This window comes from Phaseolus vulgaris, chromosome 11 (assembly GCF_051622355.1).
Source record: "Phaseolus vulgaris cultivar YP4 chromosome 11, ASM5162235v1, whole genome shotgun sequence".
NCBI lineage: Eukaryota > Viridiplantae > Streptophyta > Magnoliopsida > Fabales > Fabaceae > Phaseolus > Phaseolus vulgaris.
The window spans coordinates 1,010,332-1,037,965 of NC_143508.1; the positions used below are offsets into that span (position 1 = coordinate 1,010,332).

General features: G+C 31.1%; 5 protein-coding genes across 6 annotated transcripts; 2 read left to right on the forward strand and 3 right to left on the reverse strand.

Moving 5' to 3' along the window:
- Positions 1-4,682: 4,682 nt before the first annotated feature.
- Positions 4,683-6,797, forward strand: ASAT1 (acyl-CoA sterol acyl transferase 1). The gene is made up of 2 exons (XM_068636315.2): positions 4,683-4,994; positions 5,238-6,797. Exon 2 carries the CDS (start codon positions 5,363-5,365, stop codon positions 6,515-6,517), a length of 1,155 nt encoding a protein of 384 aa, XP_068492416.2. The 5' UTR covers positions 4,683-4,994; positions 5,238-5,362; the 3' UTR covers positions 6,518-6,797.
- A 2,133-nt stretch (positions 6,798-8,930) lies between these two features.
- Positions 8,931-11,375, reverse strand: LOC137830654 (Excinuclease ABC, C subunit, N-terminal). The gene is made up of 3 exons (XM_068638117.2): positions 11,129-11,375; positions 10,593-10,699; positions 8,931-9,224 (listed from the first exon to the last, which is right to left on the reverse strand). Exons 1-3 carry the CDS (start codon positions 11,332-11,334, stop codon positions 9,031-9,033), a joined length of 507 nt encoding a protein of 168 aa, XP_068494218.2. The 5' UTR covers positions 11,335-11,375; the 3' UTR covers positions 8,931-9,030.
- A 518-nt stretch (positions 11,376-11,893) lies between these two features.
- Positions 11,894-14,856, reverse strand: LOC137819345 (pheophytinase, chloroplastic). Of its 2 annotated transcripts, none has more exons than XR_016517132.1 (6): positions 14,498-14,852; positions 13,541-14,288; positions 13,049-13,275; positions 12,567-12,758; positions 12,323-12,495; positions 11,894-12,247 (listed from the first exon to the last, which is right to left on the reverse strand). XR_016517132.1 is itself a non-coding variant. In XM_068623159.2 (6 exons), exons 2-6 carry the CDS (start codon positions 14,270-14,272, stop codon positions 11,996-11,998), a joined length of 1,560 nt encoding a protein of 519 aa, XP_068479260.2. In that variant the 5' UTR covers positions 14,273-14,288; positions 14,498-14,856; the 3' UTR covers positions 11,894-11,995. The 2 variants fall into 2 exon arrangements, 1 of the variants encoding a protein (XP_068479260.2); XM_068623159.2 differs by having other exon boundaries at positions 12,323-12,479; positions 14,498-14,856.
- Positions 14,857-15,911: 1,055 nt separating this feature from the next.
- ENT1 (equilibrative nucleotide transporter 1) lies at positions 15,912-18,321 on the forward strand. The gene is made up of 2 exons (XM_068622972.2): positions 15,912-16,705; positions 17,437-18,321. The coding sequence occupies exons 1-2, from the start codon at positions 16,195-16,197 to the stop codon at positions 18,162-18,164; spliced, it is 1,239 nt and encodes a 412-aa protein (XP_068479073.2). The 5' UTR covers positions 15,912-16,194; the 3' UTR covers positions 18,165-18,321.
- A 1,014-nt stretch (positions 18,322-19,335) lies between these two features.
- On the reverse strand, positions 19,336-23,863 carry LOC137823689 (alpha-farnesene synthase). The gene is made up of 7 exons (XM_068628918.2): positions 23,745-23,863; positions 22,010-22,280; positions 21,075-21,462; positions 20,429-20,647; positions 20,184-20,325; positions 19,834-20,082; positions 19,336-19,669 (listed from the first exon to the last, which is right to left on the reverse strand). Exons 1-7 carry the CDS (start codon positions 23,856-23,858, stop codon positions 19,376-19,378), a joined length of 1,677 nt encoding a protein of 558 aa, XP_068485019.2. The 5' UTR covers positions 23,859-23,863; the 3' UTR covers positions 19,336-19,375.
- Between the last annotated feature and the right edge of the window lie 3,771 nt (positions 23,864-27,634).

Genomic DNA, 27,634 nt, shown 5'->3' on the forward strand with positions numbered 1-27,634 from the left:
AGACATAGATATATATACAGATACAGATATGATACGAAAATACATATAATTTTTAAATGGTATGATATGGGAATACAAATCTATATGTTATATAATTATGATATATAAATTAACAATAAAGATTTATGTGCACAAGTATCTTTTAATTTATTTATTTTTAGAAAAAAATGTTTTTCATAGTTGGTTCAAAAAATATTTATTTTTTACTTTTAAAATTATGATAAAAAATTATATAGTTTGAGTTTCTATAAAATTAATGTATTTTTTAAAAAATTATGTTAGAATTGTCAAAAATGCAATAAATATTTTTTTAATTTGACATTTTATCAATACGTTTTCTACAAGTATCGTACGAGTATCGGGTATGATATGTGTGTCCAACACGAATACATTATTTAAGAGAAGTGTCTGAGTCTCGTAACACTCCTTACGAGAATCTAAAGGTCCATTTTTTTGATAGATTAATATTTTTTATCATAATGGCTTTATTTATTTTATCATATAGTTTTTTTATAAAGTAAAATGTTATACAAAATTAACGTAATTCTCACGTTTGTTTTCTGGAAAGTGCAGAGAAAGGAAAGAAGATGATTCTGGTGTTTGTATTGTTGTTTGTTTATGAAGGTTTGGTGTGCCCTTAAATTGGGTCATGCCAATTAAGAATATTCACGGGTTGGGTTCACATGTCATGTACTTCAACTTTTCATCTCATTTTTCTTTTTTTTTCCTTCTTTGACAAGTTAATTTAGTTTGTCACCTAATACAATAGAATAAATATTAAATATATTTTTGGTCTTTTTATTATAAATTTAAAACTAACTTTTGGTTTATGTTAAAAATAATAATTTTTTAAAGTATGTATAATAAAAAATTATTATAAATTTTAACAGTATTTTTATATATAATAAAAAATGGTTATTATAATATTATAAGATCCATTTAATAATAAGTTAGTATGAAATAGTTAATATTTTAATTTACATTAAAAAATCGTTTAAAATGTAAAGAAATTGCTAATAATTTCATTCGAATGGTTTTCATATATTTTAAAAATTTAAAATTTAGACTAAAAATAAAAATCAATTTTACATTAACATAAAAAAATATTTATTATTTAACCTAAATAGAATAAGATATACAATTTACTGAGTTTTTATTTATTTTCGCTCATAACGTAAAAAGTTTAATTAATAATTAATGATCACGTTACGTTATTTTCAAACGTTTTTATTTACTTATTTATTTAGACAGCGTTTTCTTTAATTTAATGACCTAACTTGTTTGGAACACTTTTAGTGACTAGTATATTTTAATATGAAATTCATAACTTAATAGCACTGAATAAGTTGTTTCTTAAAAAAATAATTAATTTTTCTGTGACATGATATTGAAAAATACTCAAAATCATAATTTAAGACCCAATGTCATGTTCAGACAAAATTATTCATTTGTCAAACATGTTGTTTACAAATAAACCAAAAACAGTTTAAATTTCTCAAATTGGGTTGGGAAATTACATGCATTGTGTAAACTATTTCTACTCCTATGTAGAAATTAATGAAATGTTTTGTTCTTTTGTGTTGATGAAACCACCCCAATTACTTTAGTTTTGGACCCAACTAGCTAAATGTGGAACTGCCCTTCACCATATTAGAAAGTCACCTTCTAACTTCCATCTCTAACTTCCATCTCTAACTTCCATAAGAGATAACAATGGTAAGCGGGTTATGCGGGTCAATTTAGAGATTATCTCTTATATGGGATATGTCAGTAAAATGACTTTGTACTCCTTACACGAAAGTCACAAATTCGATCCGCATTTTGCAGGCTAAACACATGGGCAGGCTACCCTTCATTGTCATCCCTAACTTTCACAATGAGAGCTGGTCCGCCCCGCGTTTAGTCTGCAAAATGCAGATCGAGCCAGTCTTCATTATTATTTCTAACTTTCACACCTTCCAAACTCTTTTGATGCAAATATTAGATACGAGTGTTGATATGTTGACAATTTTACATCAAATTACAACTGAAAAAAGAAAGAATGTTTTGTAAGATGTGAACCACACGTAAAGAGATGAAACAATTTTAAAATTATATTTTGTCACATTACAATTATAAATTGATACATTTTATCGAATAGTTGTCAAAGTAAAAAATTTCATATTAAATTAGTTGGTTATACAATAAGATAAAAGGTTTCCTCTTCCTAATCAGATTTCACCATGAGTTGATATTACTATTTAAAGTTTCCAATGTTTGAATTACTTATCTAAATCAATAGTAATTTGTTATGTATGTGTTCCTAATGATTGTTGACTATAAGAGGAATGATAGTGTTGCTAGATTTTTGTTGTTTTGATTGTTTTGGCTTTGGTTGGTGAGATGGTGAGGTGTCCATTGGATTTTTGGTATTTGGTCCAACCCATTGTAAGGTCAATTCCATTGGGATATTGTTTTTTAATGATATACTATTCAATTCAAATCATAAAAAATAATAATTTAATAGGTTTGAATATGTCATATTTGACTAAGAAATTTATCAATTTTATTTATGTAAAAAAAATAGTATTTTTCTCATCAATTTGACCCTCCTAATAATTTTTTAACCTTGTACTAGCCATTCAACTAGTTAACATCACTAATCAAGCATAATCAAATTCACATTAATAAAATACATATAAAAACTAAAATTAAACATCACTATATAAGATCTTAACTTTTATGATTTTTTATTTGGTTATGATGAATTATTATTAAAAAAAATTGAGACTTTAAAAATTAAAAATGTTGAACAAATTACCAAAGTCGATGTTATTCAACGTATCTACATAAAAATAAAGTTAATATAATACTAAACTCAGTTTCTGCTCTTTAATTTACATGATGACACGTGGCAATCCATCATTCACTGAAGAAACTCTCCATTGAGAAGCCGACAAATGGCAGCGTGAACTTGAAGAGTCAAATGTGGCGCGTTTTGAAGTCTTGCAATGAAGACATGTAAACCTTTAACATGGCCCAAGATAAAAGGCTTAAAGGCCCAAAATCTTAATCTATTGGGCCCAAAATACAAGGCTCTTAATAAAAGCAGGCAATTGCTTTTTGCACCATATTACATAGCACCCAATCCAGTGAAAAAGACGAAAATACCCTTAAAAAAATGGGATATCTGAAATTTTATTTTCAGAACACAATAATCTGGATTTATTTTTTTGGAAAATATTATTTTTAATTCTTAATTTTTTTATTGGAATGTGATTTTGATTTTTTGTTTATAGATTTTTTTTTTCTGAAATACAATAATCTCTTTCAAGATTTCATTTTCAGAATAAAGAGCATTTTCGAAATTTTAAAATTATGTTGAGGTGCATGTTAAAAAATGTTGGGTGCAGGAAGCAATTGGCATAAAATAATAAACTAGGTTAAAGAAAAATAATTTCATAGGAAATATCTTCTGCTTCATTCTTCTTAGTCTCGATATGTTGATAGCTTATAATTAATTTGTATTTTCTTTTTGATAAATAAAATGATACATGTTTTCCTTTTTAAGAAAAGAGATTAATTGTGACAATGCACTTTAATTTAATATACGAAAATAGTGTTGTTAAGATTTTGGAAACCAGTATTCTTAATATGAAGAGAATTAATTTGATAGTATGAAGCATTAATTAATATCTAAAAATGAATTTTTAACCTATTTAAATTATCTATTTTCATATCTGAAAGGGGAAAAGATTTAAAACTTTCAAAATCAATAATTTAAGATATTTGTGAAACATATTAAATTATACCCAATAGCATGTATCTTTTCATAAGTAGGAAAAACAAAATCAGCAGAAGAAAACAAAAACCAGTAGCCAATAATTCTCTTACAAATGAAGTCTCAGTAGCATTCTTAGTCAGCCAAATGGCACAGTGAGTGGCTTAAGAATGAAGCTTAAGGAAGAATCAAATTGATTCATCAAAGAATCAGATTCACAAAAGTCATTTTTGTAAGCAGTTTTGCTACTGATTTTAAGCCATAAAAAATACCATGTTCCTCCGCACCTATGTAGCACAAATACAGACAAATACAGACACTGACACGATATGGATACGGGCACAGAGATGCGTATAATCTCTAAAATGTAGGACACAATGACACGAATCTATATATTATATAATTTTGAATTATATAAATTGAAAATAAATATTTATGTTCAAAAGTATGTTTCGAATTCTTTTGGGAATAGGAAGATATTTTTCATGACTAGTTCAAAAGAATTTGTTCCTTATTTTTATAATCATAATAACAATTAATACAATAAATTTGAATTTTTAGAAAATTATTGTATTTATACCTTTTAAAATTGTGTTAGAACAGTGTTAGAATTTTAAAAAATTCAACAAATATTTTTTGAATTGAACACTTCACCGATAAGTGTCCTACGAGTGTCGTACGAGTGTTGACACGAATACGTATGTCCAACACGGATACGCCCATTTAAGAGAAGTGTCCGAGCCTCATAGCTCCACATTCATATAATTATTAGGCCTTTTATGAAATTTCAATAATTGTTTTTCCTTTTTCTATTTTTTATGATGGATTTCTGATTGAAGGTGGGAAATGAGTTGGAATCTCTCCAGCCATGTTCTTTGTGCCATAGCTTTGTAGATGCATCCAACGGCTGAGAAAAGAAGTCAACCAAGTCAAACAAACAGTTCTGGTTTTTCCACAACAGGCCTATTTACCATCTGCAGCTATTGTTCCTCCAATATTAGCCAATGCTTTTCATCTCTTATTTAGATCATCACCCAAATCCTCAACAAAATTAAGGAACACATCATCATCATCATCATTTTAATGTTTTGGTTGGGGAGATTGAGCATCATCATCATCATTTTAATGCTTTGGTTGGGGGATTGAGCATCAATAAAGGAATGAAAAAGACATTCAATTTCATTGATTTTCAAAAGTCACTGCTGCAAGATCCGTTGGTACTACACAGGGCAAGGTATATTGACATTCCCTAAATGGCTTGCAATTATAATATCTCCATCATAAATGGCTGCTTCCTAAACTCTGTATCTAAACCAAAGAGTGAACACTATTCCCAATTAATATGAGTTGGTCCCATTGATAACGAATAGGAAAGCAAATCATAAATGCAGATTAAATTTTACAATTTTAATGTTATGTGCATTATAAATTGATGCAGCAAACTTTGAGATTCAAAACTAACAACACTTGCTCACAGATGATTCTCCAATCTTGTGAAGCCTCAAAAGTTGAGAATTGCTCTCAGCCTTCAGAGTTTGGATTCTGGAGAAGATAACATCACGATCTGGTTTCTTCATACTTGCATTGATTGATTGAGCAGGTATGGAGGGTGACATTGTGACTCTCATGAAAGTGTGGCCCCCAGTTGTCATCTCTTTATGCTACTGCTATTGGATCCGCAAGGTTGTTCCTCCAGGAACAATACGACTCCTCCTTCTCCTTCCCATCATCTTCTTATACATTGTGCTTCCTCTAAGCTTTTCTTCTGTACATTTGTCTGGCACCATAGGGTTCTTCCTCGGCTGGCTTGCAAACTTCAAGCTCTTGCTCTTTGCTTTCGACAAGGGACCTCTCTCCTCCGGCCAATTCATCTCTCTTCCACGTTTTGTGGCCGTGGCGTGCCTCCCCATCAAGATCCAACAAAACGCACCAGGTTCTACACACACCCAACATTCTTCAACTAAAAATGGTAAAACCCCACATCCAGATCCATCAAAAAGTTCCGGTTTTGACACCCACCCTTCTTCAAAAAAGCCAAATTCTGCTAGCCAACCCAAACAAAACCTGTCTTCCGTAAATGGGGGTACCCCACTTGTAGGGTATGCCCTAAAGGGCGTTGCTTTGGGGGTTTTGGTGAAGATATATGACTACAGTGAGAGCATTAACCCGAAGGTGATTATGTGCATGTACTGTTTCCACATCTACTTCATGCTGGAGATAATCTTGGCAGTGGTTGCAGCAATGGCGAAAAGCACGTTGGGGATAGAGCTGGAGCCGCAGTTCAAGGATCCACTGTGCTCAACCTCACTGCAAGACTTCTGGGGGAGGAGATGGAATCTCATGGTCACCAGCATACTCCGACCAACGGTGTACGAGCCGACCCTGAAAGGCGCATCGAAGGTTGTCGGTTCCAGGTGGGCCCCACTGCCGGCGGTGATGGGCACCTTTGTGGTGTCGGGTTTGATGCACGAGTTGATACTGTTCTACTTGGGGAGATTGGAGCCCACCTTCAGAATGACGTGCTTCTTTCTCCTTCATGGAATCTGCTTGGTGGCGGAGATTGCGTTGAAGACGACGCTAACCGGCAGGTGGCGGTTGCCGAGGTTTGTGTCGGGGCCCTTGACAGTGGTGTTTGTGATGGGTACCAGCCTTTCCCTGTTCCTGCCGGAGTTCATCCGGTGTCGGGTTGATGTTAGGGCGTTTGAGGAATACGCCGCCTTGGGCCACCTTCTTACAGCTCTCAAATCATTTTTATGACCATCTTTATTACTGCTATTTATTTTTTATTTAATACACATTACATGTTAAAAAGAGATTTTTTTTAATTTTTTTTTTTACCAAAATGGATACGTTTAAACAAAATTACAAATTTAAGCAAGTCGTGCCAATTCGGTACGACTTCATAGGCAGAAGTCGTCCCATTTAGGCACGATTTCTGTCCTATCATACAGAATTCGTTGGCATGACTTCTGCCACATCATAATTTTTTTTTTAATTTTTTTTATATATTAGGTAATAGGTTATGTAATGTTAAAAATTAATTTGATACATAATTTTTTAAGAGTGTTAGTTTTAAGGAACAAAAAATTGGATAATCGTGTATGGATCATGTTTGACGGTAATGTAATACAATAACTTGATTATTTGATTAATTAAAAAATGAAGAAAATTGTTATTGAATTTGGAAATAACTACATAAATGAAAATTTATTGTATTTGGAAAATAAATAGAAAATTATTGTTGTGAATTTGCAAAATAAATAGCTTGAGAAATAATGATTTTACAGAACACGTAATAAGGAGAAAAGATTAATTAGAATTAAACAAATTAGTAATATTCATTACAAGATATAAAATAAAACTATAAAGTTAAACTAAAAGTAAATTATTTATGGGAATACGTGACACAATGTGATCTTCGTATTTGTCGTCGAAGTCTTCGTAGGATCATCAACGACATGTTCATCATCGTTGTTATTGGCTTCATTATGAGATGTTGGTGAGAGCATTGTGGGTTGATAGTGCATGAGTGATGTTGGATTATATGCAAAAAGAGGGGTGAATGCCGAAATTCCAAATATATTTAGTGGAGTGGAAAAAGTACTTGGAGGAGAAGGTAAAAAGTTATACGTGTAAGGAATCTGATGGTCTGGAGAATGAAGTGACAGATGGTCTGGAGAATGAAGTGACAAGTTGGCACGACTTCAGTATGACAGGGCAGAAGTCGTGTCAAGTTGGTACGACTTTAGTATGACATGGCAGAAGTCGTGTCTAATTGAAACGACTTCTGCATATGAAGTCGTGCCGAATTGGCACGACTTGCCTAAATTTGTAATTTTTTTTAAACGAACCCATGTTAGTAAAAACAAAAAAAAATAACCCATCATGATAAAAAAATCGTTAAACGATGATGCTTAGTTTCATAAGTTACAGTTTTTTCACTTTCTAATTTTATCTCAGGATAAAAATTACTACTTTTCAACCACACTATTGTATGTATATGTCGTGTATACGTGATACATATTACTTTTATATAAAATACAAAAACATCATTTTATATAATCATATATAAATATATTTTATTTTTTTATAAAAAAAGATTGAAAAGTATATGTATCAGTATCAAATAGAGAATGTCCGAATCCTATAGAATACACTATTTGGAGTAATGTTTACACGATGTGCAATTCGAGTAACACTAATGTTTTTTATTTTATTTTTTTAATTAAGTTTGAAGGAATCATAACTAGAAGCATGATTTTAATATTTTTATTAGGCAAGACTTGTGTTTTGTTTTTTCTATTGTTAAGAGTAAACCTCTCTGATCAACTGAATCAAATCTTATAATTAAAAAGATGGTTCTATGTTTAATAATATTTGAAAATAAGAAAAGTTGCAGAGGGATCATGTTTGAAGCATATCATACACTAATGCTTATCAAACATTCTTATATTTATATCGTACTTCACAAATTTAAACAATACAAATATATTATGTAATATTCACTTAAATACTAACATAAATAAATTTATAATTCATCTACAACATTAATAAAGGATTCCCTTTTTATTTGTATATAACTAACCTAATTGTTTTTTAAAATTAAAATAATTATCTATAATAGTAAAAATTAACTACAATAAAATTGTAATTTTTTTTATATATTATAAATTGTATTATTTTTTAATATAATGAAAATGGTGAATATATACAATAACCCTGCTCACTACTACACCACAAGTCATTTGGTATTTTTTTTAAAACACTTTTTGGTTTAGCTATATTTAGTTAAAAAAGTAATTTTTTTTGCTACACATGCATATATTTAATTTTTATTGTTGTGAATCCTTTTAAAGAGATAGGTTCAAGAATGTGATTTTGCATGGTTTAACTGAACAAGTGAAATGCAAAATTCTTATAAAAAACGTTCTTAAAAGATCTATCAAATTTATTTATATGAATGAATGTGTATCGTACTAGTTTTGTGATTATGGGCAATATTTTAAGCCTTGATAAAAATGGACTTATTGAACCAGAAAAATGTTAGCAACACACCTTCTTTTTATTATTAATTAAATTTATTAAAAACCATAAAAATTTAGTGGATCTTACTTTTGATTTAAACTCTACTCATTTGATCTTATAATTTTTAAGAAATTTTAAATTGCATCTGAAATTTTTCTTAAATACATTGGCAGTTGAATTACAATGGATCCAAATGAACTTTGTGCAATTGATTAAAACACATACACAATACATTGGCAGTTGAATCACAATGGATCCAAATGCCAAATAAATTCTAAGTGAGTGCAGTGGAGTGAATCTTTCACTTTTTTCAAAGCTGCTTGTCTGTGTTGCAGCAGGGGTGATGATGGATCTTCACTTTGTTGGGAGAGATGGTCATTTTTATTTTTGCGGGGAGCTCTCCTTGAGATAGCTTTCCATTTTGATTCAAATATACTAGCTACAATGATGTACAAAAACGAAACAAAAATGCTTAAACTTCTTAGTTATGAGAAACTGCTGCCAATACTGAAATCCTTAACAGATCAAACATAACAGGATGAGACAATCTTGCTTAGAAACAATATCCCAGTCAATTCAGTAAAAGATAGCTGGATTATAATGTTGCAAGAATGGCTTCAGGGTACTACAAATGCACAGAAAAAAATTCCCCAAATTACCAATCACCATTGGATGAAAATGGCTATCAAACAGGACAACAGATTACAGGGTAATACAGTAAAAATGAGAAATATAAATCAATAAATAATTTTCATCTTATTTCTCATCTCAGCACTCAGTTACATCAGATTACTACAGCTAAAAAAGTACCCCATTTTTGACAGTAAAAATAAATTATTCTATTACATATAACATAAATTAATTAGTTTATTGGGTTATCTGTCAATTAGTAATCTATTTCCTCATCCAGATACAGAAGAAAGAGTTCCATATTGATTCAAACGCTCTATCTACGAGATAGGGATAGAGAAAGAGAAAAAAAACGAGGATTTCACATAGTACTTTTGATCAAAAAATCAATCTGATTTTTTTCGTACTTTTCGCTCAATGATGAAAGAAAAGAAAAAAAGAAAGTAAATAAAAATGAAGTAGAAGAGACCTGATTCCAAACGAAAAAATTCAAACTTGATTGAAAAGGATCTTTATGATTATTGAAGATGTAAAGGAATTGGTATTATTCCCAAAGTCAGGAACTTGATCAAGATAGAAATTTGTGCACAGGAGAATAAGGAAATGGAAGGTAGTTTCATGAAAACAACATCTCCGGACACAAAGAAGGTCCTCTTTCTGCAGGACATTCAATTTCTAAAGCTTGTAAGTTGTAACAAATAAGATAATCCACAAATACAGCAAGGACAGCCTGAGAACTGAATTTAGTCCTCAGAATGAGTCGGGTGGATGCAAAGGAAAGACAACAAAGCCCTTACTGGTGAGTAATCCGACTTCTTTTAAGCCATCAAGTTAACTTGAGTACCATCACAAGGTTATATGAATGAAAGAACGGGAAATTGATCAACTAGCTCCCTCCTATAACTTTCTACTAGTCCTAACAAAGATTCAATTGAATAGAGGTAGAAACCAGCTGACTTTTAAGTTCAGTTCAGAGCATCTAAATCACCATGAGGTCCTTAGTTAAGGGTAGAGTTCACATATGACACAGAAACTACAATACAACTACATCATGTAATTAGCAGCTTGTCACAAATAGTACCTACCAAAAAAAAAAAACATAAATCGAAATAATCTATAACAACAGAAAAGCAATCATGTAAAAGGTAAGTAAAAGAACACAAAATCAGACACATACCCTCACTTCGGTCTGTAAAACCGCAAATGATGCATGCACAAATCCAAGGCCTTCCAGCACGGGATGCCTTTGCACCACCGTTAAGTTCCCCGTTGTGCTGCTTCAAACTGCACCAATTAAGTACGAATCAAACGTCTATTATTACTTTAACTTGGGTGTAAATTGCAGACATCAGTTTTGTAAAATCAAAAGAATTGCAAAATCAGCTAGATCAAAAGAACAAAAATTGAATTGGGTGTATGAGAACTCATTAAAGTAAGGATTTTTGCATTCATTAACCTGTAGCATAACTAGTTTCACAAACTGGAGTTCAAAAAGTCCTATGAAATTTTACATTACAGAACAAAGGCATTGTGATTTACCTTGGAATGGGAAAGACATAAGACACAAGGATACAAAAAGCACGACACTTTTCACACATAAGCACAAAAAAAATAAAAAAAATCAGCACCCATAGAATCAGATTACAAATTAATCGAAATTTGAAGTTAACAGAGAGGAATGATTGAGCTGGGAACATCGGAAAATTGAGTTACCGGTGAGGGAAATTGTTTGTGATCCCAACGTAGGTTTTGATTGGATGGTTGGTGGAGAGGATGAGATAAACACACCATGAATCTGACTCTGATTTTGGTTTGGCATTGAATTTTATTTCTGATTTTGTAGGAGAGGACGATTTGCATAATTTAGGGTTTGGATTAGGGCGTTTGATTGAACGAAATTGGGTAGACAGCGTTCTCATAATCTACCGTTGTACCGTTGGAGCAGTTACTACTCGCCATTTCAAACAACAAATATTGAAATAAATATATAGTTTTTGAAACAAAAATGATAATTTGACAACACAAAATACTCCTATTTTACGTCTATATAATAATATATATTAAAATATAAAAAAATATAATTATAATAATAATATATTAAGTTATCAAATTGAAGTAATTCTTTTAATTGGGTCAATTTATTGGCACTCTTAGAGACCCCAATAACTTATCGTAGCAATTATAATTTACCTAGTGCATTTTTTAATTAAAATTTGATTTTTCGAGAGTTGAAATTCTCACCCTGTTGCAATCGTGTTAAATTCTGAATTTCTTTTTTTTTATTATTAAATATTGGAGAAGAAAAATTTATGAAAAAAAATAAATGATAAATAAGATGAGTTGAGGAAAATATTCACTATTAAACATTACAATTTTTATTAAAAATACGCATTAAATATTCACTTTATTCATTTATCAACTCCAACTTTAATTAATTATATTTTCTAATTTTTAACATTTTTTAAAAAATAATTTGTATTTATAAACAAAGACCTACAATTTTATATTTAAAAAGAAACAATAATAACTAATATACATTATTTCCTTCATACAAATTAGAGTTGAGATTAATGTTTCATGTCATTGAGATTCAGCTGGTGAATTTCTGAACTTGGAGCCAGATTTCTCCATGTAAGATCTTATTCTGTCCAAAATCGAGATTCTAGAACCCAAGAATCTCACCATGGCTGATTTTCTTGAACCTTCTCTCATAAATTCTAACTCCCACGCATCAGCTTCTTTCAGACACACTGCATCATCAAGCAGTGGCAGTGAGACAGAACCTTGAGACTCCACATTTCTGATCCACCCACGTAGCAAGAAATTTATGACCTGCATATCATAACAATACTTGCAGTATTACTGTTGAGCATCAACCATTTTCATGCAAGAAATTGTGATGCATACCTCAGGGACTTCATCATGAGGGCAGTGACCAGCAGGGCTGATTTCATAGTATGCAGCTTCAGGCACCTTCCTTTTTACTTGCACTCCCCAAAGTGGCTTTACCCAGGGATCTTCCCTTCCGTACATGAGGCAGATTGGCACATTGGTTCTTCCACATCTAAAATGCAGATAAACTGAAAATCCTTAAGTTTTGGAACCACAAATCTGATACCAGTTACTAGGTTTTAGAAGTAGTTATGTCTACCTGGATAAGGATTCATTGAAAGATAATTCTGCCTGAGGAGCACACATAATTGAAGCAAAAGCTGCTGCTGCTGCAGGATGCTGTGTGGTGTCTATAATGTGTGAAATTAAACTATCTACATTCGTTGAATGGTCTGCATAAACCTGATTAAGTACCTCAGAAATACTTGCAGGATCTCTAATTTTCTCCCACCTAGAGGAAATAAAACATTTATTTAATCAGATGACAATCTAATGTGTTGGAGTACAGACATATTTCATAATATACAATGTAAGTATTAGCAAATATCATCTTATAATTTTATAAGTCGATTTTGTAAAGTTAACTAAATTTTTTTTTATATGGTATTCTTATTCTAATATCAGTCACATCCACTGAGGGTTACATAGATGAAATGTGGCACAGTAGTTCATAACTACAGCATTGAAAAAAATGTCTGCCTAAAACACATATGAAGCAACATAAAATGAAGTGTTACTTACACCAACTCTGTGAGTCTTCTAACAGTTGTTGGTAGGGGAAATGTTCCAGCCCATGGAAAAATTTTTGCTAGGCGTGGATTCTTTATAGGATTAGGAAGAAACCCCCAAAAAGGTGTTGCATTAAGAAGTGTGACACCTTTCACTAAATGAGGGTTACGTGCTGCAAAATACAATGCAACATATCCTCCCAGTGAGTTGCCCACAATGTAGACTGGTTCACCAATGACCTGCACCAAACCAATTTGCTTCATTCATCAATGCTCAAAAGGAGTTTACTTGCTAATACTCAGTATTATCCAAGAAATACGTGTTGTATTCGGGAGATTTCTGCAACACTGCGAATAAGGCCTTACAGATAATTTATCCATAGAAAACTAATATTTTCGTGTTTTCAGCTTTAATTCACTACATTTTTTAACACATGGTTTGAGTAAACATTGATTAACTGTGATGAAAAACCAGCTAGCTGCTATGAAATAGCATGTCACCAACCTCTTCTACGAAGTATCGAACTTGATCTTGCCATAAATCGATGGAGTATACAAGGTTAGTGGCCCATGGTTCCGTTTCTTCTCCAAAGCCCCATGAAGAAGCATTTCCATTTGAAGTAGCACCTTCCTCATTGCAGTGAGTTGTAGGATCTTCAAAGGGCAAGGACAATCCTTGGCCTAGAAAATCGAGTGCCCATACTCTTGTGTCACGCCCCAAATCTCTCAGCTGCTTTTCATAATGGAAAGAACCAACACCAAAACCAGGAAGAAAGAGAACATGTGGAGAATCCACGTTCTCACACCCTGCCTTATCGTAGTGAACGTTGAGTTTAGGCCTCCATTCCCAAAAGCAACTGCTTATTGAAGCACCACATTCACCATTTGACCCTTCTGGCAGACCTGGAATGACAAGGTTAGTAGTTGCAGGCTCTTGTATCCCTGAAACATCTCTTAAACCCTTTTCACCACCAATCACATAGCCCTCATATCTATCACTATAGGCCCTGCAATTCATTCTTTTGGACCCTTCATGAACAGTCACAGACCCAGAATCTCTTTGCTGCTCCTTATTATCATGAAATCTCACTGACCCTCTTCTAGAAATGGCATTGGTATAACAAACTCCAATAATGGGAAACCTTGAATGACGTGAATTCAAACACTTGTCATCAAATTTCCAGTGCAAGTCCACTACTTGACAGCATGGTCCAGATCTACACGAGAGAATTTCCATACCCAGAAACTGAATTCTACAATAATCAGCCACCAAATGAAGTTGTGATCATTGTGTACAAAGGAAGAAAAAAGAACAAAAGGGTAAACTTTTTGGAAGTCAAAATTGATTTTTTTTCATCTTTCAAACAAACCCAGTAATGATTTTAACTGTTCATACAATGCCTTTAGAAACAAAACCAAATTTGTATAGCAAGGGATAGAAGAAAGGGCAAACAAAACTAACCAGAAAAACAAGCACAGAGTAGGAACACATAAATTTATCTGAATGTTCAATGTCTGAATCTCCTATTTTCTTCATCTGTTGAACATTTTACCATGATTAATGAATACATAACTTCAACTGTTAAATGTCTCAGAAGTGAAATATGATGATAGTTGGTGGTAAAAGAGTTGGTGACTCTGAAAGGGATCCTTTGTTCTTATCCAGTGTAGCCCAGATTACAGAGTCGTGTGTGGCTTGTTCTAAAGAGATATCTTAGCTTCAAACCTGTATGTGATGGTGAAGTGCACTCAGTAGCTTGTAACCACAATCTTTCATCATGAATACATCAAATTTTATCTAAAGATTTTTCATGTGTGTTTGTTGATTTATTTGAATTCACATATTTTATGTGAACCGGAACATCAAATAAAGTTCTATAATAATTTGATTTGGTATTTGCAAGTAAATAGAGAATAATATGAATGATATTGGGCTTCGGTTGCTGGGGACTGGGCCTCCACCTCCATAGTTACTTTCTGCACCTCCATAAATATTTTAATTCCAAAACTATCCTTCAAAAGATGAAGAGGGTTTGTTTCTTTTTCTTCATTTCCGAATGGGTACTTTATACAATTTACAAACTCTAAAATTTGAAATATAAAATTATATTTTAAATTTTAGAATTGGGAAGATATTTTCTAAGTTCAAAAATGTATTTTCTAAGTTTAAAAATATCTTTCAAATTTTAGAATTTAATATACATTCTAAACTCTAAAATTTAAAATACCAAATTTTAGAAAGAAATAAAGATGTCAATAAAGAAGATGAGAAAAATGACAAAATTATCATTTCACACCTTCTAAGTAGGTGAATGACAAAATAGTGTTTTAAATAGTATTCCTTTATAAGAATGTTTGGTGAGTTAATGGAAGGATAAACCACTTCTTATAATGCTTTTAATTTAAAATTTAGCATTGTTTAGTGAGTTAATGGAAGGATAAAATACTTGTTAATGCTTTCAATTTAAAATGGTAATGAATTGCAATCAGATTTTGATAATTTACATCATTTTAACTAGTGGAAACACACACGCGATTCTGTCGGTGTATCCACATTTTTTTCTATTACTCAATTTTCACAATGATAGAAATGTAAGATATATACAGAAATAATATTGGATGAATCAAAATTGAAAAAACAAAAAATGGAGTGTAGAGAGTAATTGAAAATAGAGATGATTTTATTTTATATGTGAGATTTAGTATGAAAATGTGTAAGAATATATTTTCTTTATTATCTTAAAATAAGGAACTAAAGTAAGATTACACTCTAATATATCCAAATTCAAACATCGACATTTTTTTTTCAAATTCACACGCATCCACTATTTTAACCTAAAAGAGAAGAGAGAAGAGAAGATTATGATGATTATGATTTTCACATGTTGGGAAAGAAAGTGAAAGAAGAGATAGAATCTTACTTGTGTTTTAAATATTATTCCTTATTAAGGAAGCATGCATGTTGAGTGAGTTAATGGAAGGATAAAACAATAGTTATAATGTTTTTAATTTGAAGTGATAATGAATTTGAATATTAAGTAGGAAGCAATAATTGGTTTAAATGCGAATAGAAAATATCTAATTGAAAATGGCGTCGTGAGTAACCAACCACTTTACTTTTCCGTTGGCAGTGACGGAAGTGGAAAGAAACGGAACGAGATGGTTTTCACGGAGTCGTCTCTTCTCCTTCCCTCCGGTTCGAACAGCAGGAAGAGCACCGTACCGGAGGACAAATGGGATTTGGCGTACATGGTGTATTTCACCCTGGGATTCGGCTACCTTCTCCCGTGGAACGCTTTCATCACAGCCGTTGATTACTTCTCCTATCTCTACCCCGACGCCAGCGTTGACCGCATCTTCGCCGTCGTTTACATGCTCATCGGTCTCGTCGGAATCTCCCTCATCATCCTCTACAGCCACACCTCCAGAGCCTTTCTCAGAATCAACGTTGGTTTGGCCCTCTTCGTCGTTTCGCTCCTCGTCGTTCCCCTAATCGATGCCTTCTACGTCAAGGGTAGGGTCGGAATCTCCGGGGGGTTCTACGCCACCTCCGTCGCCGTCGGCCTCTCCGGCGTCGCCGATGCGCTCGTCCAGGGCTCCATTGTTGGCTCCGCCGGCGAGCTGCCGGAGCGGTACACGCAGGCTGTCATCGCCGGCACCGCCGGTTCTGGTATTCCTCTAATTAATTACTATTAGTGGTTCTTTTTTCGTGGAGTTGTTCAGTTTGATGAATGCATCCTTTGTGTTTTGTACGATGTGGTACTTGAGTTGGGATTTGGTATCTATTTTTAATTTCGGTCATTTTCTTCTTAGATGTACTCTGATAACTTCCTTCTCTAACATCAGGGATATGTAGCACATATTTCTTCAAACTGGGTGAATTTTAGAAGCACGTTCGTAGTGTAGGAATCTTGGTTTCTTCGGGAGATTTATCTTTTGGGGGTGAACATTCTTAATCATTTTAGCTCTTGTTTGTTTAGCTTATCATCCCAATTAGTATAGGTCGTTATGCCGTTATGTGATTCTCTATAATATATTTTTCCATACACAAGCTCTAACTCTTGACGTGATTGAGGGGTGTGTTGAAGATCACACAGACTAAAAATTAAAAAATTTATAGGATATAAGTGATATAAAATCTCAAATTATAAAGAATTAGGTTTAAAATTCACTTCTTAATAAGTATTTGTGTCAAAAAGTGATACGGTATCCATGGTGGTGTCCCGAGTCTCTCCTTTCCCTTAGCATTTATGTTCTTGTAATAATGGCTCATACACTGAAGAATTATGAAACACTCAAAACAGAGTGTGTGCAAATATTTTGTAAGAAGTTATTGATATATATTCGAACTTGGGTGGATAAATGGTTCTCTCTTTTTATTGTGGATGTTTTTGATTTCAGGAGTGCTTGTTTCAGTCCTGAGGATAATTACAAAAGCTGTTTACCCACAAGATGCTGCTGGCCTACAAAAGAGTGCAAATCTATACTTCTCTGTGTCAATTGTGACTGTGTTCATATGCATGGTTTTGTACAACACGGTGCACAAACTTCCTGTTATGAAGTACTATAATGAACTTAAGGTTGAGGCGGCCTCTGCAAATGAAGACAATGGTCCCCTGACAGGAGCTGTCTGGAGGTCAACTCTATGGGATATTGTGGGAAGCATCAAGTGGTATGGATTTGGCATTGTGCTCATTTATCTTGTTACTCTGGCAATTTTCCCTGGTTACATTACTGAGGATGTGCACTCTGAAGTCCTTAAGGATTGGTATCCAATTCTCCTAATTACTGCCTATAATGTGTTTGATCTGGTTGGCAAGAGTCTCACAGCAGTTTACTTCCTACAGAATGCAAAAGTTGCCATAGGTAGTTGCATAGCAAGATTGCTGTTTTTCCCTCTCTTCTTTGCGTGCTTGCATGGCCCCCAATTCTTCCGGAGTGAGATTCCTGTGACGATACTAACTTGCCTGTTAGGGCTTACCAATGGGTACCTGACCAGTGTATTGATGATGCTGATTCCTAAGGCTGTGAAGTTGCAGCATGCAGAGACTGCAGGGATTGTGAGTGTATTGTTCTTAGTTTTGGGTCTGGCTGCTGGGTCTGTTGTAGCTTGGTTTTGGGTTATCTGACCAAGCAATTTGTGGTAAAATGGAGACTCTGATACCTCTTTTGTGTCATGGCTCAATCAGAAATCAAAAACTGAAATGAATTTCCTTGATTTGTTTAAAAAAAATGAAACTTTGTAAGCTTATCTATTGATATAATGATTCTGCTTTCAATTCTAAACAACTGGTGTCGGTTTAGAGTTTAGTTGATAGATGGATAAACAAAGTAAAGCCTGGGAAAGCATGATACATTTGGAACTTTTTCTGTTTACAACAAATGTAAGTTGAGATGCCACTAACTGCAAAAGATCCTTATAATTATATAAAATTACATTTTGAATTCTAAAGTTCAGAAGATCTACAATACAATTTGAAAATGAAAAAATAAACCTAACACTTTTTGTTGAATGGTAGTTTTGGAATTAAAAAAAATTATGGAGGTGCAGGAAAAACTATGCAGCGTAAGAAGAAAACGCCTGAACTCATTATCTGTAGTCACAAATGGACAAAAGGACTACAGTGCAAAGGTGTTTTCTTTCTGCACCTCCATACTTTCTGTGAAAGTGAAATGTCTAATTTACCATTTTGAAAAGTATTTTTTGGATTCATGAACTCTAAAATTCAAAATATAAATTTGTATTCTGAATTATACAATTCATAATGCAAATTTTATTTTTGAATTATACCATTCAAAATGTAAAAATTTATATTTCACATTGTAAAATTATTTTCGAATGCAAAACTTGCACCATGATAGCTACGTTAAAGCCCATTTGGACTATATTATTTTTTGGGATTTCTAGGATAAGATTTTTAGGAAGTAAATATCTAAATTATGCAAGCAGATGAATTATGAAATATTTATCAAAATTTTAAGTGTTTTTCTTTTAAGAGGGATCAGTTTAGAGCAATATTTTTTTTTTCTGAAAAAAAATAGAACTTTGAAATGATTCAATGATTGATTTGGAAAAGTGTGTAAGTTGCATTTTTATTTTATGTTTGCTCCATACATTCTCTTATAATCATAACAAAATGTTTTCTTTTTTATTACATAATTATCACATTAAATTGAAATGAGAAACTAATACAAAAGTTGAGAAATTAAGACAGGTAAACAATTACATGGAACCACAGTATATAACCTCTTATTCAATATGAAAAAAAAATGACATTTTCATCATTTTATGTAAAAATTGAAAATTTAGATAAAGAAATAGAATTTTAAACTTGTACAATTAAAGGGGTTCAACAACTAGTGACAAGATATGTTTTTTGATATCTTTATCTTGGATTCCAAAACCATCTCCATTTTGATAAAGGGTATGTGCTACACGAGCTGCGTTTATTGCTTGAGTAACAAATGGCTCCACACAACAAGAAGAAGAAGAAGCAAAACACTTCTTGTTTATCTTCTTCCATGCTTCAAGAATTTTATCTTGTATATGCTTTCTTGCTTTTTCCTCTGAAACACCCTTATCATTCATATAGCATACTATTGAAGAAGCTGCATCACCCCTTTCTCTTTCAGCCTGTGAATTTCATTGTCCATTATTAGCGATGCAATATCACACATCACTGTTAGAAAATCATTAAATAGAAACTAATCTTATTTTTAGTCTCTAAAATTGGTTTCAATTCGATGATTTTCTAGTAGTGTATGATTGAAACTATAAAACAAAGATGGATTATATACCACACTGGTTCCTAAATCATTGCAAAGTCTGATCACAAGGGAAACATTGTACACCAAATCCTCGTATGTCTGTAGAAAAGGGTCCATGGAGTCTTTAACTTGATACATTGTAGCAAGATATGAATGCAGTAAAATTACAGGCCCAGAAGATGAAATCCATGCATTGCTTAAATATTCTTGCAGGGATGGAATGTATCCCTTGTTGTACCACTTTGCCTCCTTGTATAATGCTTTGCAAAACTCTATCCACTGACAAAGTGGTTATAGTCATTAGTAATACTACATTAATCTGTGTTTGAAAAAAAACAGATTAAGAGAAGTGGTTATATTATAGTAATGTGTAATGTTACCGTTTTCTTTAGGTAAGTTAACACCAAGTGAAAGTTATGTTCTCCTCCAACTTCATAAGCAATTTCATTTGTGACATCTTGAAGTGCATGGATGCATGTTCTCATGTACGTTGGAAGTTCTTCAAGTTCTGTGTCGTCCCATCTGTGAATAGGACACTCATGAGATTCTTCTAATAACCCTAAACATGTACTATAAGTAAGGTTAGATGTAACAATCTTTCAACTTTTGTAGTAATGAAACAAACCTCTCAAATGCCATTGTGAAGGGCTTTAACTCTTCAAATGAGGCATGAATATCATAAACATCATCAATGACTAGTACCAAAACAATAACTTTGGTGAGCCATTTTCTGATGGATTTGTACTTGGGCTCAAAAGCAACTCCTGCTGCACACATGAAGCTTTCAACCAACCTATTCCTTGCAAAGCTCAATTCTTCTTTTATGCTAAGATTCTCCCACCACCTAAACAAAAAATTGAAGTATTGTAACAACAAATAGAAATCCGAAGAATGTATGCTGGTATGTTGGTCTTGTGCCGAGCAAATTGACTTTGGTCATTTTATGTCTAAGGGTTTAAAGTGTCTGTATAAAGGTTGGGACATCCCTGAAGTGTCTGTATAAGAGTTGAGATACCCCTGAATTTGTAACAACAAATAGAAATCCGAAGAATGTATGTTGGTCTGTTGGTCATGTGCTGAGCAAATTGGCTTTGGTCATTTTATGTCTAAGGTTTTAAAGTGTCTGTATAAGGATTGGGACATCCCTGAAGTGTCTGTATAAGAGTTGAAATACCCCTGAATTTATTTATTCTTTGTTGATTAAAAAAACATACAGAAGCTTGGTATTTTCTTTATCAGAGTTATTTTGGTTGGTTTAAAAGTATATATACCTGGATAATTCCTTGAGCTCCAATTGAAGTGTGGCCTGAATCATATTGAAATTTAATTTAGACATTTCAAGTAAAATGGGGTCCTTATTTTTCTCCTTGTTGTATTGCTTTATGTGCCATTTCACTTCAAACCATTGTACTCTCCAATTGGAGGGAAGCTCCAATGAGTGGACCATTCTTTCAACATCTACATTATTAGATAGTTGGTTCTTCTTGATGGAATTGAGAGAATTTGTGGCACAAATTTTTGCCTCATACATTATCTTTTCTCCTTCCAAGCCTAAATGTGAGGCCTCCAAAAGCTCCACAACATCTTTAACATCACCAACATGTGGGCTAATTGTCCTCATAACATCACCCTTTTTATCCAAGAACTTGCTTAATATATCTGAGTTTGACAAGTAATTAATAAAAAAATATATTGTTAATTAATCTAGTAATGACCAGCATAAACAATAAGAAAACTATTAAATAATAATCAAATTTAGAAACCCAAAATAATTAGTCACTATATTAACTAACTTAGATACTATTTTATAGACTAAAAAATATTGATATCTAAAGTGGTTTCTATTATTAATAAAAATTTATAAAATAGTTTCTTTTAGTATCTAAATCAGCTACCAAGGTTTTGATTACTAATATTTTAGATTTTGAATTAGTCTCTAAAAGACTAATAAAAACTAATTTAGAATATAAGTAGTTAGCATATAAAACCTTAGTAGCCAATGGTTAGATATCAATTTAAAAATTACTTTATAAATTTTTATTAATAACAGAAATTACTTTAGATACCAATGATTTTTTTAGTTTATAAAATGATCTCTAATTTAGTCAACATAGTAACTAATTACTTTGATCTCTAAAATTAGTTTCTATTTCACAATTTTCTTATACCGATAATAATGAGTCTGAGAGAGAGAAAGCTTTGTTACCTGGCAAAATTGCATATCCATGATTTCTTAGAAGCCTGAAGGATAATGCAGATAGGTGCAAATGTTCTGAACTAAGATTGAAAGTGCTGGTTTTGAAATGAACTGCTATAGATTCAAGAAAGCCATTTATTTCATTTTGAAAATGGTTGGCAAGGCCTAGTTTTTGGATCCAATCAACCAACTCTAATTTTTTCAAAATATCCTCCTCTTGTAGAAATACACTCTTCACTTCCATCATTCGCTTGTTTAACAGTGCAACAAATTCATCCTTCTGCACAATCCATGCATCTCGAGCTTATTAGTGAAAATGATCAACTTTTAATACCAAACACTAAAAACTTACTAATTGGGTTAATTAGAACTTTAAGAACGCGGAGAACACTGAATCTTAGACCCTAAACCCTAAACATTTTTACTTTAAAATAACTCTAAACTAGACTAATATGTTATAAAATTGAAATTGAAATTATTAATATTATTATTGTTAATATAATAAAAATAACATTAATAATAATAAAATAATAACAATAATAATGATAATGGTAAATGTAAGATGACAACACAATTTATTTGATGTAGTGTAAAAAATATTGTCTTTGAGCAATGTTCATGACACTAGCCTCCCGAATGAAACAAAATTTGAACTTTTGTTCTTAAAGGTCTTCATGTCATATACTTTTAAGTAGATTGTTTTTATAAAACAAAAAAGTTGAGGCAGATGTGAACAAAATAATAATGGATGAATATATACAAACATGCAATTCATAATATTGGAAGATGCTTAAATAACTTTGAATTTAAATATTAAAAATAAATAATAGTATATAAATGTGTACAAATTTTATCTCATGAATTAGTTTTATAATATTAAATTAAATTTTTAAATTTATTTTTTAATATCATATCAGAATCATTAAAATATGTATAATATATCATATCAACATAATACAAATTTTATCTTTTGATCGAGTAAAATTCATTTATTAAAATACAATACATACTTATTTTCCATTTAGTTCTTTTAAAAAAGATGTGGGTTGAGTCTCTATCAATTGTTTATTTCGTTTTCCAACATCAAAATTCTGAGTTAAGTACTGAAGTAGACAGAAAAGAAAAAGTGGTACAAAATACAAAAAAAAAAAAAAAGTTTCTAATACAATAATACTAAATTTAGAATGTTGTAGAAATAGAGAAAATGTTTAAACAAAATGAGAAGAGAAATATACAATTTTTTATTTATTTTTTTTATCAACAAAGAATAAATAAAATAAAAGAAACACTTTAGGGGTGTCTCAACTCTTATACAAAACCCCAAAGAAACACTTTAGGGGTGTCTCAACTCTTATACAAAATCTCAAATTACATGATCCTAGAACCCTACCAACTAAGGATTCGACAAACATTGTACTACATGTCAAAGGTAAAAAACCAAACCAAGCTATACAAACCCACCAGATACAGTTGTCTCACCCCATCAAAGCGGTCACACCCTCAAATAAAGACATGCATCCAACAACAAAACAAGATCATTGTCATCAAGCTGAAGGACCTTACCCAAGAGACAAACTCAAAAATACAAGACACAACATCCAACAACTAAGTCATAACTTTATAACAGACTGAGTTGTACCAAAGACCCAAGTACTAACAACGACAAACAAACTCTTATTAGAAGAGAACGTAAACCAATTATACCTAATATATATATATATGAATAGGTAAGAAAGTATCTCACATGATATTTACTGCCAAGTGACTGCAGAAATTGGTATTTCCAAATGTTTGGTTTATAGTTTGCAGATCTACGTGATAAAATTTGAGAAGAGAGATTGAAGTTTGATTGACTCATTTTGCAGAAATGCAGAAAGTGATTGTGCTGTGTTTCTGCATACTAACTCCCTTTATATAGGCCACACATAGCTACCTAAGTAGTCACATGTTATGTTACCAAATAACCAGTGCAAAATTAATACTATTCCTACAAAATGATGTGACTTTTTTCTTATCAACTTTTTAAGCACTGTGTGAGCCACAAAAATTCACATTTATTCTCAGGTGGAGCTATCAATCATCAAGAGTACCAAATACCTGCATATATATATATATATAATATCTCATTCAATGTGTATTTTTAACTTCATACCTTGTATAAATCATATTATGGATGATTGAGTTGGAGTTGATTTATTTCACATGAAAAATAAAAACATAATTGTTTTTATCGTGATTTTAAAATAAGTTTTTTGGTATATATTTAACAAAATTCAATACATGAAAAGTAAGATTCCAAATATATATTTATTTTGAGGACACTAGTTTTATGTTTTCCCCCTTTTTTTAGGTTTTTAACAAACTTTATGGTCCTTGAAGCTATTATTTATGAAAGGATGTAGGGTGTAGTGATTTGAAAGACATTTGAAGCACTTTTTTAAAATTTGTTTTTTAGGAAGTGTTATTTTTGTAATGTTTCTTGTGTATAAAAGACACGTTTCTTTATAATTTATCCTGTTTTTGTAATGTTCACTTTCAAGAAATATTTTATCCTTTGGAATGTAGGGTGTGTTGGGAATAAAACTTTGAAAAAAAAGTTATACATAAAATAAATATAATCTAACAAAGAAAATAAAATTGATATTATAAAGAAGATAAAAGGTTAATTATAAAATTTATTTCAAAATTTTGTCAATTTCAATATAGATATGAGTAATAAAGTGGGTCGGATTCAACACGTCAATCCACCAACCTGTCTTTATTTAAGTGGGATAAGTTAACTTTTCACAAATTCTTCCTTTATTTTCATACTTCTTCTCACACCTCCATGTTAGTTGTAAAGAGTCGATTTTAACTTTTTAAAAAATTTAAATAGCTCGGAATGAAGTATAATCTCATAAATTTAAATAATTTCAATTACACCTTCATACAAGAGTCGATTTTAACTTTTTAAAAAATTTAAATAGTTCTAAATGAAATATAACCTCGTATTTTTAAATAATCTCAATTACACTCTCACATCCTGTATCTCCATTCTAATCAAAACACTATCATTCTCAGCATTTGAGAGAGCAGTTTTATCATTTGACATGTTTTAATTTATTCCAAAAGATAAATTCACACTTACATGAGGGTTTGGACTTATAGTTATAAGTTTTTCCCCACACAACATCATATCAATTTTATCAAGAAAATAAATATTCTTGCACTTGCAATGGTTTCATGAAGTGGATTGTTATTGCAATCTGAAGCAAATTCTGAACCCTTAAAAACAAAAGTTTCTTCTATAGCGTGAAGATAATCTTTTCTTTTAGTTTTATACTTCATTTTTGCATCTCGCTAGTTTTTTTTTTTTTTTTGGTTTTATTGCTTTTAGATTGTATAAGAAGTTAACGAAAACACAACCACCACCAATTAAAATACCACAAAACCTACCTCAGCCACCAATGTTCACCATCAACCACCACAAGCAACTAACACCCATTGGAAATGAAGAAGAAAACACTACATTCTCCACCATACATAGAAGAATATTGTTGAAATTAAAAACTACTATGGAAGTGCAAAGGGATTGTATGAAGGTGGTGGGAGAATTTGTCTTAACCTTTTGAATCTGTCAACTCGCATTGGCTCTTTTCGCCTAACCTGTCAACTCCTCGGTAGTAGGCAAGGTAAGAAGGATTATTCTTTCATCCTTTATTTAGGGTGTTTTTTAGAAGGGTGTCATGCTTTTAAAATAAAAAATTAATGATTGTCAATACTTTATACAAAATTTTATTTATATTAATTTCTTTATATATCATTTGATTTACTGAATTATTATTTATATTTATTTTGTTTTGATACATATTAAATTTTGATTTGATTAAAATATTCAATTTGATATTCAATTTTATTATTATTTTTTACATTTTTATTATAAAAATAATAATACCAATAATTACAACAAAATAAATATATTTTAAAAAATAAAAAATAAAATAAAAATTACAAAAAATTTTAAAAATGATGGGTCAACCACCAACCCATCAGTCCACCTATGACACCTATGATATATATGACATGATGAGTTATCAAAATCACATATTTTAATATTTATAAAAAATAATGTCAATTTTTGTTGTGACCAAATTTTTAAGGAGTGCCCTAAGATTTACGTGAACCACAAAAATTCAGATTTTCTTATCCTTCATTTATTTTACTTTCATTTTATTTGTGGTCATTTCAACGTCTGTGGGCTCTTTCATGAACAGTACCAAATATCATGTGAATTCCATCAATCTTTAATTAATTCATAGGAGATTTAATTCTTTTTAATTTTAATTTTAAAATATTAAATATATATATATATATATATATATATTTGTTTTTCTTGCTCAATGTTAGGATTTCTAACTTCATACCTTATTCATATTATGGATAACTGAGTTAGATTTCAATTATTTCACATGAAAATATAAAAATATATTTACTTTTTATGTAAATTTTAAAATATTTATGTTTTGAATTTATTTTTGATTTTTTTATATATTTAATAAAATTCAATACATAAAAAATAATATTCCAAAACTATATAAATTAAAAATATTACACTAATCTAATCCTTAATTCTCATAAATCTCAAATTTTTTAGGTTCTAACCTTCCTTCCCTTCATTAATTCTAAGTCTTCGAAGTTTTCACGTAAAAATGTAATGCATTAAAAAAATTGAAATTTTAGTTTAGGATGATGATATTTTAATACTCATTAAATAAAAAATATTTATTTAACACTCCTAAATAAAAATATTTTAATGATATTTATTTTAGATTTTAATTTAAAATTTTAATATACATTATTATATTATTAAAGTGGGTTTTTTTAAGAGTCTCAAAGAAATATTTCTCTTTAGTTTAACATTATATTTGCAATAATTATTTTTCTTCCTTAAATGAGATTGAGTCTATCCAAACAGGTTTTAATTTGAGAAGAGAAATTGTATGGTCTAAAATGTTCACAAAAAAAGGATAATTTTTTAGGGTTTAAACACGTGCTAAATGGTTCACTTTATAAGTTGCGATTCATTATTACGACTTTATCTCGCACGTGTTTAAACAATCGTACATTTTTTTTTAACTAAAGTAATGCACCACGTTTTCTTAAACAAAAGTTATACTATACACCATTTGTTTAAAAAAAAAACAAAAAAAACTATACATGTTTTGTTTTTCCTATAAAAGTAATACATCTTCTAAATTTAAATGAAAACTCTTAAAAAAAAATAAATTATCAGACTATTACTGACGGTATAACTCAATTAAATATGAATTGATTATGACTTGGATGAACATAAAATATACTTCAATTTTTTATTCTATTTGAACCGGACACAAAACTTATTTCTATCTATAGATCTATTCAACTTGATTTTGACTCGGGTTGATTTGGCTAATCTACAGTTTAACTTAAACCCAAACCAACTTATTTGATCTGAACTTTGATCGACTTGACTTAATTTTAATTTGGACTGAATTGATTAATCTTGTATGAACTCAACCTCATACTATCTTACTTCAGTATGATCTGAATTAACATATTTTATAACTTAAAATAATTCTGTAAATTAAAAAAAAAAATTAAAAATATAAAATAATT